The sequence below is a fragment of the Brachyistius frenatus genome, unplaced genomic scaffold (genome assembly GCF_029030835.1).
Source record: "Brachyistius frenatus isolate BFR_SWC_R1_liver_20210118 unplaced genomic scaffold, ASM2903083v1 Contig_511, whole genome shotgun sequence".
NCBI classification, from domain to species: domain Eukaryota; kingdom Metazoa; phylum Chordata; class Actinopteri; family Embiotocidae; genus Brachyistius; species Brachyistius frenatus.
The window spans coordinates 62,501-82,743 of NW_027211110.1; the positions used below are offsets into that span (position 1 = coordinate 62,501).

The window sequence follows — 20,243 nt, forward strand, 5'->3', positions numbered from 1 at the left end:
AGGTGGCGTTCACTCACAGAAGCATGAAGAGGAGCATCCGTCGGCCTCTACTTTTATATAATCTGCCATTATAACAGATATCAAAGCAGTGAATTCTGCATTCTATCTGCTTACAGATCTCTGCGTCTCCTCAGCTGCTCCAGCTGTTGTTTTTTCACTCCTACCACTTATACAAGTGTGGACAGTGTCCAGGCAGCTGGACAGCGAAGGAGGTTCATATTCGTCAGAGGACTTGTTAAAATCAAAGCTTTCATCTAAACAGCTGAGATTTTTCATAAGTGTTTCATAAGCGTGCAGAGGCGTGCACGAACTTAAAATAAGTGGCAGCTTTTTCCTGTGCAGGATTAGGATTGGATTTTCAGAAGTAGGTGGTTCTGGACAAAGGAATCAGTGTGTTAGAGGGACATTTAGGGCGGTCATAAGGAAGATTAATAAATGAGGGGGTCAGTAACGGGACCTTAGGTAGCTTGGCTCCACCCACCTGTTGCTCGCATCTTTCATTTTAGTCTGGAACATAAACTGTATATAAAAGTGGACGTAGCTTCTGGACTGAAAAATGAGGCCGATGTGGAAGTGATGCAATTTTTCTGTATGTCATTCGCTAAATTCAGTCTTCCAGATTAGTTTTCTGGAGGTCCATCAGAAAAGAATCTGTCATTAATTGTAAAATGAGCTTTAGAAAGACGTGCTTTTGGGGGCGTGTCTGTTTGATTGACAGGCCTGTGGTGCAGTCAGGTTACAGCTATCGGTGGGCGGGACGTAGTATCGTCAGGTTTCCAATCAGATCGGTCTGATCCACCACTGGCTCCTCCCCCAGCTCGTCCAAATATGGTCACTTCCTGCTCCAAACCGCTCCGAACTAGCAAGATGGTGACGGACAGAATCGTGAACTCGAAGGTGACGTCACTGCTGGTTGCTGTTTGTTCTGGAAACTCCAATTGCTGATCAGCCATCAGTAGGCGTGGCTACGTTTGATGATGTTGAGGTCAAGTGTTTGACTTCAGTTAGGTGAGACGAAGCGATACGAACAGTCGTAGCAAGCCGGAGTGACAACGACTCCTTAAAATCTGCTCTGGTTATTTACCGACGCGATGGAGTAACAGCACACAAAAAATATCTGAAAGTTCCCAAACAAAAGAAGCTAAAACACCTTAAAATATCAAAATGTGACGACAGTGTCATTTCTTTTTTAACCTCTAGATCAACACATGCATCAAATTCTCCATCATTCCTGAATCTTTTTGATCAGAATATTATATCAAATATCAGGATTATTCATGTTAAATCAAAAATGTGTCTTAAATCCAGCACAGTTGTTCTTTAAATGAGCTTTTAATCAAGATTGTTGTATTACTGACTTTAAATAGTAAGCAAAACAACTGCATTCCCATATAATTATTGTTAAAAACTGAATTCTGAAAGACTCCTGCTCCTGCCTCTGTGTGATGTGATTTCAAGGTGACCATGATCAGTTTAAATGAATGAATCCTTGTATTTTCGGCTCCCATTCATCTCATTCTCGTCTCATCGCCGTGGGCTGAACACGCTGCGGCGCAACATCCTCCTCATGAAAACAATTTAAGGTTAATTCAGTCGGACGACACTTGAGGTCCAGGAAACAATTAGTGTTCGGTTAATTCATTAACTGCGGCGTGGTTTAGTAGGAGTTCGCCTTCGAGACGTGTTCTTCGATGAGGCAGCAGCGGCTCCAAAAAAAGACACAAATTTCACTTCCTTCGGTTCAATATTCATCAGCTGATTCTACCGTGTCATTTTCTCCTCATTTGTATCTCGATTTATCGCCCTCAGTTTAAAAGAGAAGATGTTTGAATCCCCTCTGGTGCTGCAGAGACGGAAAGCAGTAATAAAGACGTGAAAACGCCATCCTGACATGATAATCGGTCACGTTGCTGAGTCACTGAGCATCTCTTAGGGAAGTTGCCAGTGTTGTCCCCCCTTCCCTCCACCTCGCCTGAAATGTCTCTGCTCAGTTTAAGGAGAAGCCGGTGACCTCGCCGTGACCTCGCCATGACCCCTCATCTCTCTCAGCCAGCACAGGCTGAATTTCCCCCGAGCTTCAACCCCAGATATGAATTCAGCCGGCATTCGCTGTGCGTGGAGGGAAACTGCAGCGAGAGCACTCTTTTTAAAGTGTTTTTTATTTTATTTCCCTCCTTTCAGCCTTCATCTCACAATGCAGAAGTTCTACCACGCCGGCGACGCTCTCGTCAAACTCTAAATACATTGATAGTTGCGTTTTGTTTATGACGAGTCAGAAGTCAGCGATATTAAAACCTTGACTCGGTTCTGTAACGGTGAGAATGTGCAGGACGATGGAGCCTCTAGTCTTCGTCTGCATGTTCAGGTTTCATCTGAAGATCAGCTGGATGGAAAACTTCAGGATTCTGTGCAGAAGATGCACAGATGTTATGAGGGCAGAAATAAGAAGCACCTTTACCTGTGCAGGATTATTATTCTTTTTTTCCCTGAAGGTCGCAGTAGGAGTTGGTGGTTTTGGACAAAGGAATGTACTAGAGGGACATTTAGGAAACGTGGGTCAGCTGGTGGTCTGGCTCCGCCCCCTTATTGCTCATAGCTTCTTCAGTTTTTACTTTCATTTTACTTTCATTATAGTCTGGAACATCCGATTGGCAATCAGTGACCTCCGTCTCATGTTCGTGTGCCGTTAGTGTGTCCTACGTCGAAACGACTGTTTCTTACAATAACGTCTGAGAGTAGAGTTTTAATTCTTTAGATTTGGGAATGTGAATTTTCTGGACAGTATAACTCATTTCTGCCCGTTTAAACCTCCAACCAGATTACATTTTTGGCACCTCTGACATCCATCACATGTTGGTCGGTGCTGATTGGTCAACAGCTGATCCAACAGTTTCATAATTATTCCCAAGTCTTGTGTAAGGTCAGACTCGGAGACCCACACAGTGAGTTCAGGTTCTGGTAGAACCGGGCCGGTCTGTGGGGAGAGGCATGAACTCTGAAGGCTGACGTGCTTCATGTCGGCTTCAGAGCAGAAAAGAAACTCTTGACACAGATTTTTCATTGTAATTTCTATCTCGGGTCAATTTCCTATTTAATCATCGGACCCAAGCGGCCGACCCGTTGACGTCTGTCTGCGCTACGCTACCAATTTAGCTTCCCCTCACCGTCTCGGCGCTTTCTTTTTTCTTTTTTTTTTTTTAGAAAGTCCTTGTCCTCAGGTCACCCGAGGTGCCGAGGGAGGACGCAGAGAGACGTCCTGAAGACAGACGTGTTCCCGGCTCATTGGCAGCCGTCAGAGGCTCTCCGGTCAAATCAAAACCTCGCACCGACCCGCGCTTTGATCAGCCCCGCCCACCTTTCACCATGACAACCAACACCACCCGTCTCCATCAGCACCTTCCAACAGGCAGCAGCGAGTCTGTTTAACTCACCACACGGACGCTAACGTGCCGCTAATGTGGCTTCAATAATGTGTCGGACCCCGTTAAAATGTCCTTGATGGAGTCGCATCGACCTTGGAGCGCCGATCCAGAACAAATGGTGACTTCATGATGCTGATAATAACGTGAAGCAAACAGACTCACAAACTGCAGACGTTTTGTTCGGGGAAAATGTCCACGTTGTGAAAGCGTTTTTTTTTAGTCCTCCGCTGGGATTTCCATCGATGTTTCTTTGTGTTTCATACGTTTTAAAACGGAACATTGTCAGCTGGTTATTAACTCGTCGTCACCGAGCTGCAGCGTGAAGCTGTCAGCGAGTCCTCACGCTTCTCTGAAAGAAATCCGTCCACGGAGACGAACAGCGAGCGATCGCTTAAAGAAAAACAGCTTCATAAAAAAAGCATCTTTACTCATTTAGAGGCCCGAGATGATGAGTTCGGTTTGGTGGGTTTTATTGACCTGCCAGGCTCTCGGGTTTCATCTCTGTCACTCTCCAACCGGCTCGCGTCTTCGGTCTCTCCGACCATCAGTCTTCGTTTCGCAGCCCGTCGGCTGCCGTGTAATGATTATGTATAGCCAGTCGCTCCTATCGATCCTCAGCAGAAGTAAAGATGTCAAACACAGGCGCGCGTCTGCTCGTGTCAGCAGCCTGCAGGCATTTCTTTTTTTAAATTTTCTTTATCATTTCTAAGAAGCAGCATCTTCCTCATGCGTGTGTCTCTATGATAATCTGCTGTTGCACCTTTTGCAAAGAAAAAAACTTGTCATTACTTTGTCAAGCACGTGCTTAAAATGTAAAGACTAATCAGACATTGTAGCCACTTCTCTGGAAAACTTGTGCGCCGTGTTTTATAGCAAAAGAAAAATACTAAAATGAAAGAGTCAGAAGAGGCACAACAATAGCAGCGCCGCTCATGCGGCTTTGAGGAGGACAAATCTCCCTGCAGCACCTTGTACTCCCTCTACTGCAGCTTTCTGGGGGATTAGAGCAGCTTGTTTGCTTTCAGCCTGCCGGTAATAACGGTCCTCCTGCAGAGGCACGCTGCATACCCCCCCCCCCCCCCGTTAACTGTGGTGCACTCGCTGTCCTCCGAGTGGAGCTGCAGGGGAAATAAACCCAGATGTTTACGCTGAATGATGGGCTGGTTGCCGCCCTGCAGTCCTACTGTACAAACACCCGCTGCCCCGGCGTGACCCGCGAGTCGCTGCTGAACTTTGCTCCAGTTTGCTTTGTCAGTGTAATTCTGTATATTGGAAGCTGTTGTTTGGATCTCATTGTGCTGTAAACCTCAGACTTAACGGTGGATCAGACCAACAATAACAGGCTGCTTCTTTTTTTTTTTTTTGCTTAATTGCGTTAAACTTTTTTTTTGTTAAGCAGATGAAATGGTGTCCAATTAAATTCCCATCTCGTGTTTTTATTTCCAGACTGAGTGATGATCGGGGAGTTGATGTGATGCATTTGAGTCGTTTTTGCAGGAACGATTTTGCAAACAAAAGCAGCGATTGTGAGTTTTTGGATTGATCCGGACCCGTGTGCCGGCGCTGAGTACCGACAACAATGTGCTTTGCTCCCCTTTAAGCCTCATATGTTGTGATCTGCGGTGATTAACGATAAGCGTCTTACCTCTGGCGGGTAGAAGTCCGATATTTCACAATGCAAAGTGGTGAGATTTTGGATTAGATGGATGCAATGAGACGAGAACATCCAGGAATTTGGGGAACGTCCAGGTGACGAAAAACCTGCTGCTTCGGTCGAGCACACCGATGTGGGTCGACGCTGACTAACCTGTGTTTCAGTAACTCGTGGGTCCGAGTCTGTGGCCTTCATGTCCATCAGTAAAAACTATAAAATACAGGTTTTATACTCTCTAACTCACAGACTGGATATAAAAGAGTTCGTAGCTTCAGGTCTGTAAAATGGTTCCGATCCAGAAGTGTCTTCAGCTGCAATACCAGCGAGTGCCACTAGAGGTCGGCTCCAAAAAGCCTCCGGCTCCATAGACTCCCATTCAACTTCTCTCATCAAATCCAAAGTGAATAAAATGTGTCCATCAGTTATCTCGGTGTTGTTAGCTAAAGTCACTCCTTCTTCTTAGTTTTCTGGAGGTCCATCTGAAAATAATCCCTCATTCATTAGAAAAGAAGATTCAAGAAGACCTGTTTTTGGGGGCGTGTCTGTTTGATTGACAGGCCTGCGGTGCAGTCAGGTTACAGCTATCGGTGGGCGGGACGTAGTATCGTCAGGTTTCCGATCAGATCGGTCAGATCCACCGCTGGCTCCTCCCCCAGCTCGTCCAAATATGGTCACTTCCTGCTCCAAACCGCTCCGAACTAGCAAAGATGGTAACAGACAGAATCTGAACTCAACCCTTCACAACGTTCACAAACCAACGGGTGACCTCACTGCTGGTTGCCGCTCGGTCTAACTTCACCGTGGCAACGGGGCTGTTGTCCCAAGTCTCAGCAATTAAATTGGTACAAACGCGTTTTGTAGAATTGATAGAAATGATAAATAAAACTGAGTTGTGATCAACCAGAAGCAAAAAAATAAATCCCAGCAGTGTGTTTTTATTGACTCTTTATTGACTCTCTTCACTTCACACCTCGGTGCAGCAGATGGTGAATCAGAGGTCACCTCCACACCAGCTGCTGCACCGAGGTGTGAAGTGAAGAGAGTGTTGAGGAACTGACCTCCGACCTTCCGGAGGAGGAGAACCCCCCCCCCCCCAAGGATCAATGAAGAAGAACCTTAATTACTCTATAGATGAACACAGCGCTTATAAAAGGACCTTTTTATGGAAGACAGAGCAGTATGAAGTGGAGTTCATCCTACAGCGATGTTTCATCCCCCAGCTGAAGGGCAGCGTGTCGGCGTAGCCGGAGCTCCTTCTTTTCTTTCGCTCCGTACATTAACCGATGAGAGGCGGGAACATTTTTATTGAATTTCATTTTATTTATAGAGCGTCAAATGACAAAACATGTTATTTAAGTCCTTAAAACAGAACTTTAAAGCTTCATACAAAGGAACCCAACAATTTAACAAACTACCTGTCCTGCAGCAGTCAAACACCTCAACGGCATCACAGCCTGCAGATGCATCTTTGTAAACAGGGGGGGGGGGTGTACTGGAGAGTGGGAGTGTGTTGTTGATGGCAGAGTGTTTCTGTGGTTTGTGTGCACGTGTCCAAACGACATGTCGCTCCCAGATTTCCTCCTCATGCATGGGTGACATCTGCTGCCGTGTTCCAGATGTTCTACTGGTGTTCCAGATGTTCTACTGGTGTACCAACTCTCACTATTCTGAGTACATCAGTGTCGGGAACAGAAAAACATGCAGTGATTTCTGGGTAAAATAGTTAAAGCTGCAAATATGTTGGAGGCTGATGTGTTCACGTGATGAGGTCATTTCCTGTCGGTGCAGAACGGCAGTGAGATTTGAAACAACACTGTACGACACAAGTAAGAGTCCTCACATGTAAGAGTGAGTTCAAACTATGTTTTCAGCAGCTCGCAATGTTGCAAAATTCCATGTAAAATAAAACTCATCAAGAAAAATAATTCCTCATTTACAGTCAGCGAGGTTCTTCATCCTCTCCTCCTCATCATCAAAACAAACCATAAGCAAGCAGCAAAAACAGGAGGTGACGAGGTGATTATATTTTGAGTTTCATTAAAATAATCTAAAGCAGATTTTTAAACTTCACAAACAGCTGTTTTATGATGTGCAGATTGCTTATTATCACAGGAAGTCGATACATATCTTTCTTTTATGCAGTAGTAGAGACATGTTTTTTTCTTCCTTACTTGCCATTTGTTTCCACTTTGTACAATAAGAATCACACAAAAAGTCCTTTTGATAAAAGCCTCAACAATCATAATAAAACAAAACAACCTCTCAGTAAAACCCGGCAGAGACGAGGAGGAGGAGGAGAGCTGCTGCTATGATGAAGGAGAGGAGTGACGTGAAAAGAATGAAGGACAAAAGGAGGATAGATAAAAACAGAGCGTGACGGATGGAAGGAGAGTTTATGGTTGAATTAAAGAAAGAAAAAGATTTTTAAGAGTAATTTCAGATGAAATTCCTCCGTTTTGAACTCCATTTGAGGAAATCCTCAAGTTAAACACCTGAAAATTCAACTCTCGTCCAGCAGTGAAGTAACCCGTTTTCAAGTGTATAAATTACATTTTTATTTAATTTAATTAATGTGCAAATACCCAGATAAGTTCAGATTCATAATATTAGTGATATTTTTTTTATATTGATTTACTGCATTTATTGTGAAATATTTGACCTCAGAGCTCGACTGATGCTGGATTTTTTTTCTTTATAACCAAACGTTGACCAATATTTGTCTGACAAACACGACATGCAAACAAAAAATGTTTTCCAAGAAACTGTAAGAAGCCGAACCTGCTGATGGTTTCTAAAAAGATAAATATAAAGATCCAGTGTTGGTTTGCAGGTCGTCTGAGGTTTTCCTGACTAACCACCCGTCTGACTGTTTTTCTGTGTGGAAACCTGTCGTGTCTCATTTTCCTCGGGGTACTTTGATCTGTCTCTGTCTCTCCAGGTCTCTATCCCTTTTGTTCTTTGCTCAAACTTAGATCTTTTTTTTTGTTCCTTTTTTTTACAACGCATTGCATATTCAGAAGAGGCAGCATGTAGGTATCCTTAAAACAACACACACCACCCTGGCTGCATGAATCATCATTTTATACTTTCTACTTCTTTTGTTTTTATTATTTGGATTTTTTTTTTTGGTATTTTATTTTCTGGGTTCTGCTTTTTTTGGTGTCCCTCCCTCCCCCCCACCCCACCCCCCACACACACTCCCCCCTGTTCTGTTGAAGTACGACACATGTCTCAATGCAAAGAGGAAATATTCAAGTTTCTCTATTCTATCATGCTGTTCCTGTGTTTGTCAGCAGTAGTATTTAATCAAATGGAAACCTCCTCTCATGATTTGCAGTAGTTTGGTTTCAGTATTTCAAACTTTCAGTAGTTTTTTCTTGATGAACTCTTTGTTTTTGTTTATTTCATCCATGACGTCTGTGCTGCATATTTCTGTCGCGCTCTTTTTTTTTTTTTTTGGACTTGTCGGTGTGCTGAGTGACAGCTCATCCCGTCCGGTGCCTTGTCCTCCACCTGTCTCTCATCTGTTCCCTGTGGCTGCATGCTCTTTTCTTTCTTTCTTTTTCTTATTGCACGATGTACGTCGCTCCCGCAGACTTAATATCATTCTCTCTTCTCTCCCTCCTCGTCTCCTCTCCCTTTTTTGTTTTGTTTTTGTTGATGGTCTTTCTGTTCTTTGTCTTCTCTCTGCAGGGGAGGTGCTCTTTCAGATGGCAGAAGTGCACCGACAGATCCAGATCCAGCTCGAAGAGATGGTGAGCATGTGGTGGTGGTGTTGCTAAAATCGGCACTTCTTAAGCCACGAGCCGGGCAGCCGAACAGATTGCGGGCCTGTTTGCTTTGGAGTCCTCACGTCTCGGGATATTTTTCAATATTTAACACTCAACCAGACGCTCGCTTTGCCGCTCTTAAGTAGCCTCAAGTGTGTTTTCCGTCTTCAGATGACGGTTTGTTGACTGATCCTCTGATATGTAAATTACAAGCCATTACAGACTGAAAACATTCTCATTCCGCTTCTCCGAAAGGTCTTTGTCCCGGTCGAACGGAGTAAATTGGCCTATTGTGGGCGACATTAGAAAGAAAACGTTGAGTCAACCGAGAGAAGTAGTTCAGGGCTTTCATTTTTTTATTCAAATTATTTCAGAGGCTGTTTTGAGATTGAATGTCCTCATTCTTGGAGTGTAATGGGTGTCGAAGGTCCGAGGCGGCGGTGCGATACGCTCATCAGGCTCTCCTCATCCAGAGAGATCGAGAACAACGTCGGCTGAATATTACCACTTCTGTTACATGAAGAGTTCTTCCTGCAGTTCATCCTGAACTTCCTGCTTTCTCAGCAGATATCTCGCAGATGCCGGTTTAGGAAAATATTCCCAACGTGGATGATAAGAGGGGAAGGACGGAGGGTGAAAAGGTCCCACAGTTGTTTTAAATGATTTGAAAATGCAGCACGTGGATCTTAAGGGAAGGAAATCGATACCGTACATAAAGAGTTTCGCCTCCGGTTCCACTTCGTCCTCTCGTCTCTCACACAGCATTGCTGCACATGCAAAGACAACAAATTGTCTTGGCATGCGCTTCACATGCCAGACATCCTCCCTTTGACTCTCTGGGTGTGACGTTTCCGCGGGCGACACAAATACGTAGCCGCGAGTCATTCTGTCACCACAACACAGAGGGAGGCATCAAATTCCTGTATGAAAATAATCCACTGCGGTCTGACATGACCGCTGGAGGTTCAGTTTATTCTGTGCTTGGCGAATTGTTTTTGAGGTTTGTGTGTCTGTGTGTGTGTGTGTGTGTGTGTGTGTGTGTGTGTGTGTGTGTGTGTGTGTGTGTGTGTGTGTGTGTGTGTGTGTGTGTGTGTGTGTGTCTTGCAGCTAAAGTCGTTCCACAACGAGCTGCTCACCGAGCTGGAGAAGAAGGTGGAGCTGGACGCACGCTACCTGAACGTGAGACTCTTTTCTTCTCCTACGATCACTGAGACTTAAGTCCCGCCCTCTTATTGAACAAATTCTGCTGAGCCTTTCAGCCTCTTTCAGCTCATTGTTTTGGTTTGACATTGCATCTACTGTTTCAGCTTTCTCATCAACTTTGATTCACGGAGCAGCTGTTTTGATAAACCTGCTGGGAAACTGTCCAATAAAATAGTTGGAACATTTAGCAGCTGATTTTTCTCACCAAAAAAATATTACTAGTGAAATATTTCTATGATGTGCAGCATGCTCCTTGTCACAGGAAGTGACTCTTTATCAGGTAGTGCTTTTAAAAACGAAATTTTTTGCTTTTTACTTTTGGACAAAAGATGCTGTAAAATCAAATTTTTGCAAAAAAATAAGACGAATCAAAAGGGAGTGACTGTTTGCTAACATGTTCCCCACAATCCTTTTTAAAATTTTTATATTTGGAGTTCTTCTAGTGGCCCAAAAAATTAATCAAATTCAGCTTTAATCTTTTCAGAAAGAATCACTGAAGAAGCCTGAAGAGAAACTAGCGTGAATAATGAAAGAGGCGGTTTTCACTCGTCTCCGATATGTAAAGCAGACATTAATAGGCAACAAGGCCGAGCAGTTCTTCTCCTAACTGTTCCTACAGAAGGATTTTATTGTAGTTTATTTAAAAGCAGCTTCAATTATTAATTTAATGTTCGTTATTCAGAGAACTTAATCAGAAGTATTACGGCCTGAGGAGATTATTATGTAAGCAGGAACCTGCGTGAATAAAACACCTCTGACTGCGCTGCTCGTCACGATGCATCCAGAATGAACCTCGGTCTCATTAAATCATTGGCTTACAGACAAAAATGCAAACTCTCTCCTTAATTTCTCACCAGCTTTCATCCAAACCGCTGCAGCAACTTCTATAAATTACTTCCTACGCAACCTCGTTTCCCAAACCCCCCCAAAAAAGCAGATTAAGTAGACAGATTGATTATCGGTGGTCTGGAATCAGGCCCGAGAACATTTTAGGAGGGGCGTGTCGCCGTGTTTGGAAAGCTCTGAGATGAATGTAATTCTGATCATTACAGTCAAAAAGGAGGATGCATTCAAATGCAAATGGGGAAAAAAACCCTGCTCCATTTATGACCTCATGGTAGAAATTAAGTTTTTTTTTTTTTTTTAAATGTTCCTTTTTAAGTTTTTTTTGTCAAGTACACACAAAACATTTGGGGAAACTGAGGATAATTTAGTTTTTGAAAAAATGGCAAATAGTTTTTTCCTGAGCTACAGGAGGCGTCATAAATCAAGAGATGATAACGCGATGCCAAATTTGGCAATTTTCAAATGAATACTTGATAGTTTAGGAATGAGCTGGCACATTTTTTTTATTTTTAATTTTTTTTTATCAAGGTGAAGTGGGCTACAAGAAGGTTTGTAGATACAGAAGAAACAATCAGAATCAGGAAGGAGAGAAATCCTCCCAAATGACCGTCCTGCACCGATTCAGGCGGTAAAACAGAAACCAATGTTTCCATTGTCGAATGTGAAGTCGTGTGTAAAGCTCTCATCTGTGGGGATGCTGACACACTGGAGCACCGCTGTGCCCCCCTGCTGACTCTGTGCTGCCCCCCTCAGGCTGCGCTGAAGAAGTACCAGATGGAGCACAAGAGCAAAGGTGAGAGTTTGGAGAAGTGCCAGGCCGAGCTGAAGAAGCTGCGCAGGAAGAGCCAAGGCAGCAAGCACCCGTCCAAGTACGGAGACAAGGAGATGCAGGTCAGTCTGGGTCTCTGTGTGTGTGTGAGTGAGATGTTTTCAATGGTGCAGAATATAGATGCTGGAGCTCCTTCAGCTATCTTGGACCGCTGGATGCCTTTTCCCTCCTCCTGATGGGATTTGACCTTCTGTTGCGTCTCGTAATCTGTGACTGCTGTTGATAGGACGCGCTGAGCTGAAGCTGAATGGGATGGGACCATTTTAAGCTCTAAAAATATCAAATATTCTAATATAATTAAAACAGCAGTTAAGTATCATTCGGTTTGTACAAATGTACAAAATGCCCCCGTAACTTTGATATTTTCTGTGTTTCATGAGTTGCCGCCCTCCTCTGTGTTGCATAATGTTTGTTGGTGATATCTGGAGCAGGTGAGCGAGCCGTGGGTCTCTGGTTCAGGTAGCTGCTGCAGCGGAGGCGTGATTAGACGCTGCGAGTCTCCGAGCTCCGTCTGTAGGTGTTGTGGTGACACACGTTGGGCGGGACCTCTTACACAACCTCCACAGGAGACCGTCCAATCAGCTGCACACAATACGGAGTTTATTAGTTCAAAACTGAATCAGTAGTTTGTTGGACAAAATCTGAAATGAAACACACAGTGAGACGGAGGCTGTGGCTTTCAGTCATTACAGAGACAGAGACAGAGAGAGAGAACGGGGTCAGAGGTCAAAGGGCAGATTGTTGGGCTCTGCAAGGAGCAGCTGGGGAGGTAATGGTTGTGTAATTGTTAGTGTTGTGGCGATGGCTGGCCGGTGGGGCGTGAAAGGAGGGCGACCGCGGCGCTCCTTCAAAAAAAAAAAAAAAAGACGGATGTACAGCGAGCTTCGACACCGTTGAAGCCCTGCAGCGCCGCCGGGCTTCAACGGTGTCGAACGGGACTCTTTAATCAGCTCCAGTTGTTTCTTTTCTTTCCTGTCTGCTTGTTAGTGCCGAAATCTCAGAAATCTTCTTGGTACATTTCAAGATGCTGATATTTAGTAGATCCACATATTGTGACCTCCCCGGGTGGATCTGTGTTGCTTTCAGCTTCTTCACTGCATCTTTTTTTGCCACTTAAGGATTTCAAAGTGATGTCGTTGACGTCTGATCCAAACAACACGTTTTCCGTGTGGAGTTTGCGCATTTGTGTCGAGCATTCGTACAGTTACACCAAAGAAATAACTGCGATGATGAACACTTAGGGGGTCCAAACACTTTGTGAGAAAGAGTGAGCTGACTGGACGTATTCTGAGAAGTGGGTTAAAAGGCTTAAAAACACGGAAACAACGGACAAGCTCAGATCTAGAAAACGGACGGTCATCCTGACTTCCTTTTATTAATACTAAAATCTAAATATATACCGTGTACACATTTCATTTAACGGGCCCCTTTTCTATTTTTACGCCTCTTCGACAGTGACGGCGTCTGTGCGCTCGTCAGGAAGCCAGATTCCTGGTGTGCATCATACGGGCCCGAAGGTGCAAGAACAGATCTGCCTTTTTAGAAGATACAATATGTTGTATGTACAGTGTGTATCTGCTCTAACGTTTTACATAACGAGGTTTTATTCTCCCCGAAAGCATCTCCCTCACTTTTAATCAAGCAACACCACAGCTGGCCGGTGCAAGAAAAAACAAAAGAAAGTCCGCTCGCTCCTCCTGGTGTTGATGTTACGACGCCGTAAAAACACCGAGCACGATTGAAAGTAGACATCGACACTGGCAGTAGATGTTATGATTAATACTTCAAAACCACCAAAAACTCCTGAATTAATTCCTCGTTGAAGTCAGTGGTTCCCAACACGTGGGTGGAGACCCCCTCGAGAGGCCACAGAATGAATCCCAGGATGATGAACTGCAGGAGAAAATAATGAAAAATAAAATGTAAACAGTCTCACAGAATTATGTTTATTTTTCTGATTTTTCTGCTCTTAACTTTAAGATGAGATTTTTTTGTTGCCTTTTTCTGTTTCACAACATTTCATAACAAAACTGAACATGTTTTAAGCCTTTTACACAACAAAATACGGCTTTCTGACTTTTTATAGACTAAACTTCATTTAAAAAAAGGTAAAATAATGGAGATAGATTTCAAAAATCATCAGCTGGAGCCTCGACTGAGTTACGTTGGCACTTGAAGTGAAAGAGGTGAAGTTAATGGAAGTGGAGACGTTACATCAGGACAGGAAGGTCTGAGTGGGAAGAAACTACTTTTGCTGCCCAAAGAAGTTCAGTTTTCTCTCGTTACAGTTTTAAGACGCAGATGTCTCTGTGTTGCGCTACGTCGTCTTCGTCTTCTTTTTAACGCGATGTTTCTTAAAAGGAATCAACACTGGGACTCATTCAAATTTGAAGTCCCCAATATGTGCATGCAGAGTAGTAACACCAACCAGTTAGAAGTTAGTGAGAGTTTCCTGCCTTGTGAGAACAACTTCCAGTTTCTGACGCAGACACAGGCAGGCATTCACTGCAAACCACCTGAACTGTGGCGCCGTGGCAACGGGGTTTTTGATTCTGTAGTGGAAATCGCCGCATGGGCTCAGGCACACTTGGAGCAGGCGCGTTGGAAGATTTTCTGTTCCCCCAAAAATTGGTCTCAAAATCCAGTTTCAGGTCTGTGGTGAAATCACAAATGTTCACGTACCGGCGTTCACGTACCGGCGGTCGCGTTCACGTGTCGAACTCGGGCGCTGATGTCGTAACTTGGAAGACTTCCTCGTGTTGCTTCCTCCCGCTCCGTGCACGTCCCGGCGCTGTACTCCGTCGGCGTGCAACAGGAGCAGTCTCTGATTGCCTCTCGTACTGAGATCATCTCAGAGACTCAAATCTATTTAATCCTGAAATCCATTTTGTAAATCTGGCAGGGAGCTTCGGCACGCGTTCGCACAATAAGTCTGTTATTAGTTTGAGCTTTCCTTCATCTCAGCGAGACACAGAGGAGGTTTGTCAGAACTCATGAAAGCAGTGCAGGTTTTTCTTTCTGCACCGAACACGCGTGAAGAAATCCGCATCCCGGTTTTAATTCGAAGAAACCATCTTAAAAATGTTGAACTTTCCCAGCGAGTTTAATTAGCGATCATCTCTTTGAGTGCACGTCTCCGGCAACACTCGCTGACATGTTTCATACTCAGCAGAGTTTTTGCATCGACGCTTCAGACCATCTTTAATAAGTCAATAAATACTGGACGCTGCACATGTCTTTAATGCTGATTGTGCTCGCTGTCAGCAGAAACCAGGAGCAGCTCCTTTTGGCCAGATTTATATTTTTGCGTGAAGAGGCAGCTTTCGACGAGGACGAGCTGATTGGCAGGCGGCATGAAAGTCCCGGCTGGAATCTAATTAGGACTCCATATCTGAGAGCGATCACAGCGCGTGCTGCGGGCCTGATGCATTGAAGCTGCATGAATAATGCAAAAGAAGCAGAGCCGTGGTGGATAAATGTACTTTAATGTATTTTAATGTACTTTAATGTACAGTAAATCAATTCTCCGGGGATCTGCAGGAAGACATGCTGTGCTGTTCCCCGGCTTACAGCTCCAAAACATTCATGTCAAATCTTATCCTGTAACAGGATTCATGACACGATATATGACTGTATAAAATATACATGATGTGGGATTATAGCAGGATAAACATGGCTGGTTAAAACAACCATCATGCACAGCAACTCAAATTATGATGGTTTTAAAACAAGGTTCAGATACAGGACCCGTTTATTCCCTGTAAGATAACAAGTCTCAGACAGACTTAGTAAAATGAGCACGTTGCATCCACAAACCTGCAGCTTGTCGACTCTGCCTGCTCAGGAATCAAACCTCTGACCGACTGTCACATGACAGAATTAGCAATTATCAAAGAAAGATGCCAAAGTTCGATCGTTCAAGCTTCTCAAATGTCAGGATTTGCTGCTTTTCTCTGATTTGTTTTGTCATCATTGAATTCAATATCTTTATATATATATATATATATTTAGATTTTAAAGACAAAAGAGACGAATGGTTAATGAAAAATAAACGGTACTAATAGCAGTGGAAGAAACTATTAAAAACAACTGGTTTTATCTTGTAACCTTGTATTCTTCCTCTTTTCTGACATCCTGTGAATATACACTGTTTATATCTGATACCTGATGAGGAAGACTTGATGCTCGAGGCCCAAAGCGACCGGTCGGACAGCTCCTGTGTTTCAGGTGTACTTCCACCGTGTCCGGTTTCCCTCTTCGGGGCTCGAAGTGAATTCCATTCAGGTCGTATAGTCGTGAGAAATTTAGCCGACAAATAACCAAACGACCTCCTCCCTAAACCACCGATGGATTTCCAGATTCGGACTCTTTGAGTATCTGTAAAATACTCAGTGCTGTCAATCACTGCATGGTGATTGACCCCCCCCCCCTCCCCGTGGCCACTTTTACCTTGCCGTGCCGGTTTAATTGCGATACCTGAAAAGCTGCTCCACCTCCACTCTTCATATGATTCATCGATGTTCTTCATCTTCCTCTGCTGCCGCCTCTTTCAGCCTGTCACCATGTGATACCTCAGTGTGGGTGATCGCTGCGTGTTCAGCCATTGTGCGCCCACATGAAGAGCCTCGTTCAGTCGGGCTAACTGACCATATTCAGTCACAGGACTTCCTCTAACTTCATCCTCCTCTGACGGTTTGATCTGGAGCTTGAGACAGATGTCCTTGAGACGGTAAAGATTTGAGGCACGGTGCTGTGGCTCCTCCGTGTGGTACATCAGGGAGTCCACAGGTTTTCCCTCCAGAGAAGGCATCAATGGACAGAAGCTGTATTTTCATTTATTTTCTGGAGTGTATATTTATCTATTGAAAAACAGACCAAGATATTAATCACCTGTTTTGGGACATTCGATTTTTAATGACCTCTTTTTAATGCTTTATAACTTCTTGTGTGAACCTCACAGAGTCGTTGTTAATGGCTTGAAAATTACATTTGGACTTTTTCCTGGGGAGAATTTTTTATTTCTTTTTAAATTCTCACTTCTTCTAATTTCCTGCTTAAAGTGGCCCTTAAAAATAAATTTCCCCTCGGGGATTAATAAAGTAACTACCTACCTACCTACCTACCTACCTTATACTCCACCATACATTAGCTAAATTCCCTCCCTCTGATCTTCCCAGCAGACACCAGGTTTAAAAACTCTGATGTACAGAGTGTCGTCTCGTTTGGCTTGAATTTACTGAAGGTTCATGTACATGTGAAAGTTACACACTGTCGCCTCTATTTAAAATCACCTCCTTCCGCCACCAGTTTGTTTTTCACATCCCGACTTCCTCCAGCAGAACTGGTGTTTTGTCCAAGCTGCCAGTCACTTCCGTCGGTGCGTAGGCTGCTAAGTTTTCTCCGCAAACAGCCCAGCCGTGGTCAACAACACCTCACACCGGGGCTGAGTGCTGTCTGGCACTTGGAGAATGCTGCTTCACATTATCTGACTCCGTGGGAATCTTCAGATGCTTCCAGTTACATAAGTTAAACCTCCAGATAAAGTCGGGTTCATTACATCCTGCCTGTGGCTGCGAGGTGATGTTAGAAGTGGCTCCACTTGTTCGGTGGAGAGGAGATATCCCGTTCTCCGTTTTGAGTGCTGAGAGGGGCTCGGTTGGTGAAGGAGTGGAGGCTGATTGAGTTTAAAAAGCTGCAGCTAATCTACAGGAAATAAAGAAGAGCAGTCAGCATGATCACATAACAGCAGATCAGACAGCCTGAGAGGCTCCACGTCTTCTTTTTCTGTCTCATTCTTGGTGTTCAGGTCTGATGTGCTCTGACATTTTCCATTTCATTTTCACCGTTTACCTGCTTTTTATATGTCATGATTTGGATGTTTGACGGCTGATTCCCTTAAAAATTCGGTTCTCCGGCTGCAATCATTCAGGTTTATTCACCCACTTTACACAATAGATCATCCAGAGCATCATTTCTGCTGTTGGATCCATTTAACAACTTTAACCACTTTGATTTTTAATCCGCTCCTCCTCTCCTCAGTACGTGGAGGCCATCAGCAACAAGCAGAGCGAGATGGACAACTACATCGCCGAGGGCTACAAGAACGCTCTGTCCGAGGAGAGGAGGAGGTACTGCTTCCTGGTGGACCGTCAGTGCGCCGTGGCCAAGAACAGCAACACTTACCACGGCAAGGTGAGAAGGAGCTGATCCCTGCTCGTCTGCTGGCGATGCCGTGATGGGATGGGATCTGTAGCTCTGCAGATATTTCTACGTTAGAAGAGGCTCAAATTAGTATCATAACAATTTTTTTCAGCATTTTAATCGTATATTTCATTACGTTCAGCACATCGTTGCTTAGATTAAAAAAAAAATCTTTGACTATTCCAACAATTTTCGCCCAGTTTGAACCGAGACTTTTGAGCGTCAAACTACCAAAAACGTTGTTCACCTGTTGCTCTTTCGGTTTCGCTCTCAAAATCTCTCGTAACATCTTTTTTTTTGGGGGGGGGGGGGCGGCTGCAACAGGCTGCTGCTATTTTTTTCAGCAGCAGACGAGAAAGAAAACTTTTTAAAGAAGTGACTGTTTAAAAACAACAATGATCTCAGTGCTTTGAACCAGTGATTGACAGGTGGGTCATCCAATCACCTGCCAAGTCATTTGTGGAAGTTAAATTCAATTATATTTTTGAGTGTAAATTCACCTGGCAGCGTGGTCCCGATAAACTTCACACGCACAAAGAAGAAAAAACAACCACGTTAAAAATACAAATGTCAAGAACAATTTGACATACTTTGTAAGTCAGGAGCAGAACCTGAAACTGCACTCTCATGTTTTATAGGCAGCTAATTAAAGGATGCTAAGGTTGGGGTAAACATACTGTCTCCTGCCAGCTCCCATCGAACTGCCTGTCCTTTTTCCAAACAGTTACTCGGATGGTTCCTGTGGAACGAACCATCTCGTGACTCAGGTTAGGACACAGCGAACACAGGGAAGCTTCCTGCAGCGCAAGAGACCAAATTATAACACGTCAGCTCAGGACGTTTTACAGAAGGTCAAGAGCAAATAATTCAACCATAAGCAGAGAAAAAAACCTCCTTTTTCACAAGAGAACCAGACTCAGAGGTGAGAGGAGTCGGTGGAGACCAAAAACAGAGCTAAAAGAGAGTGAAAATTACTGTATGTGGACAGAAACATCCCTCCAAATGAATGGTTATGATGCTGTATGACTTAAAACGTATATATATATATATATATATATATATATATATATATATATATATATATATATATATATATATATATATATATATATATATATATATATATATATATATATATATATATATAAATGAAAAACCTCACCAGAAGCTAAATACAAGAAGAAATATGCCAGTCTGTATTGTTACACTACAAATGTAGGTCACATTAACAACTCTTACGTAAGCAGACACGTCACTTTATTACCTCTCCAAACACTGTTACCTTCGCCATTTAATTTATCCATTTCAATCATATATCTATAAAAAATAAAACAACTCCAAAGACTCCTCGCATGCATCAGCGCAGCCGGTTCACATTACACCATTTTTGCTCCCTCACAGCGGCTTAATGTGAAGTGGGTAATAGGAAGTGATGGAGGATGTAGAGGTGGAGGGAGAGTGGGTGAGGAAGAGGGTGAGGCGGGGGGAGAGAGAGGATGACCTACTTCTGCAAGAACACTCGGTTCAGACTTCGCTGTGTGGGTGTGAAAGTGTCTGAATGAGTGATTGATGGGCTGAGAGGAAGCACACAACCCGAACTACCGATGACGACGACGACGCTGAGAGACAAACTAATAAATGAGCACTTATTGCAGTTTTTTCCAGGAAAAAACAGTAAACTTGAATGTCTAAAGAGTTTGAGGTCAGAGCAAGCAATTTATAACTGGATTTTTAAAACAATTTTCTGACATTTTAAAGAGTAAAAAATATTCAAGAAAAAAATGGCAACTTAATTTGAAATAAATAATGGTTTCATACATAGTTTTTACCTTAAAGTGAGTGTTCTTGTTGTTAAATGTTGGCATTTTTAGGGAGGTTACTGGGGTGTCAGCACGTGGTGGTTCTTGGGTATTTATTTACCACAGTTTTCAAAGTCAGTAAATGTTTTCCACAAGTCATTATGGTGCTATTAGGCCATTATGAAGCCTCCAGCTCAGATTCTGTCCGTCACCATCTTTGCTAGTTCGGAGCGGTTTGGAGCAGGAAGTGACCATATTTGGACAAGCTGGGGGAGGAGCCAGCGGTGATCTGACTGATCTGATCAGAAACCTGACGATACTACGTCCCGCCCACTGATAGCTGTAACCTGACTGCACTACAGGCCTGTCAATCAAACAGACACGCCCCCCAAAACAGGTCTTCTTGAATCTTCTTTTCTAATGAATGAGGGATTATTTTCAGATGGACCTCCAGAAAACTAAGAAGAAGGAGTGACTTTAGTGAATGATACCAAAATGACTCGTGGAAATTTTTTATTG

General features: G+C 43.6%; 1 protein-coding gene across 4 annotated transcripts in view; it reads left to right on the plus strand.

Moving 5' to 3' along the window:
* LOC138614495 (BAR/IMD domain-containing adapter protein 2-like) overlaps nucleotides 1-20,243 on the plus strand; it is a 57,971-nt gene that overhangs the window by 25,957 nt on the left and 11,771 nt on the right. For 2 of the 4 annotated variants that reach the window (XM_069687984.1, XM_069687983.1), the window contains exons 4-8: nucleotides 8,094-8,105; nucleotides 8,770-8,831; nucleotides 9,954-10,025; nucleotides 11,649-11,786; nucleotides 17,764-17,916. In XM_069687984.1, coding sequence (XP_069544085.1) covers nucleotides 8,094-8,105; nucleotides 8,770-8,831; nucleotides 9,954-10,025; nucleotides 11,649-11,786; nucleotides 17,764-17,916 — 437 coding nt within the window. The remainder of the gene's footprint in view (nucleotides 1-8,093; nucleotides 8,106-8,769; nucleotides 8,832-9,953; nucleotides 10,026-11,648; nucleotides 11,787-17,763; nucleotides 17,917-20,243) is intronic. The other 2 variants (XM_069687985.1, XM_069687986.1) reach the window with 1 other exon arrangement.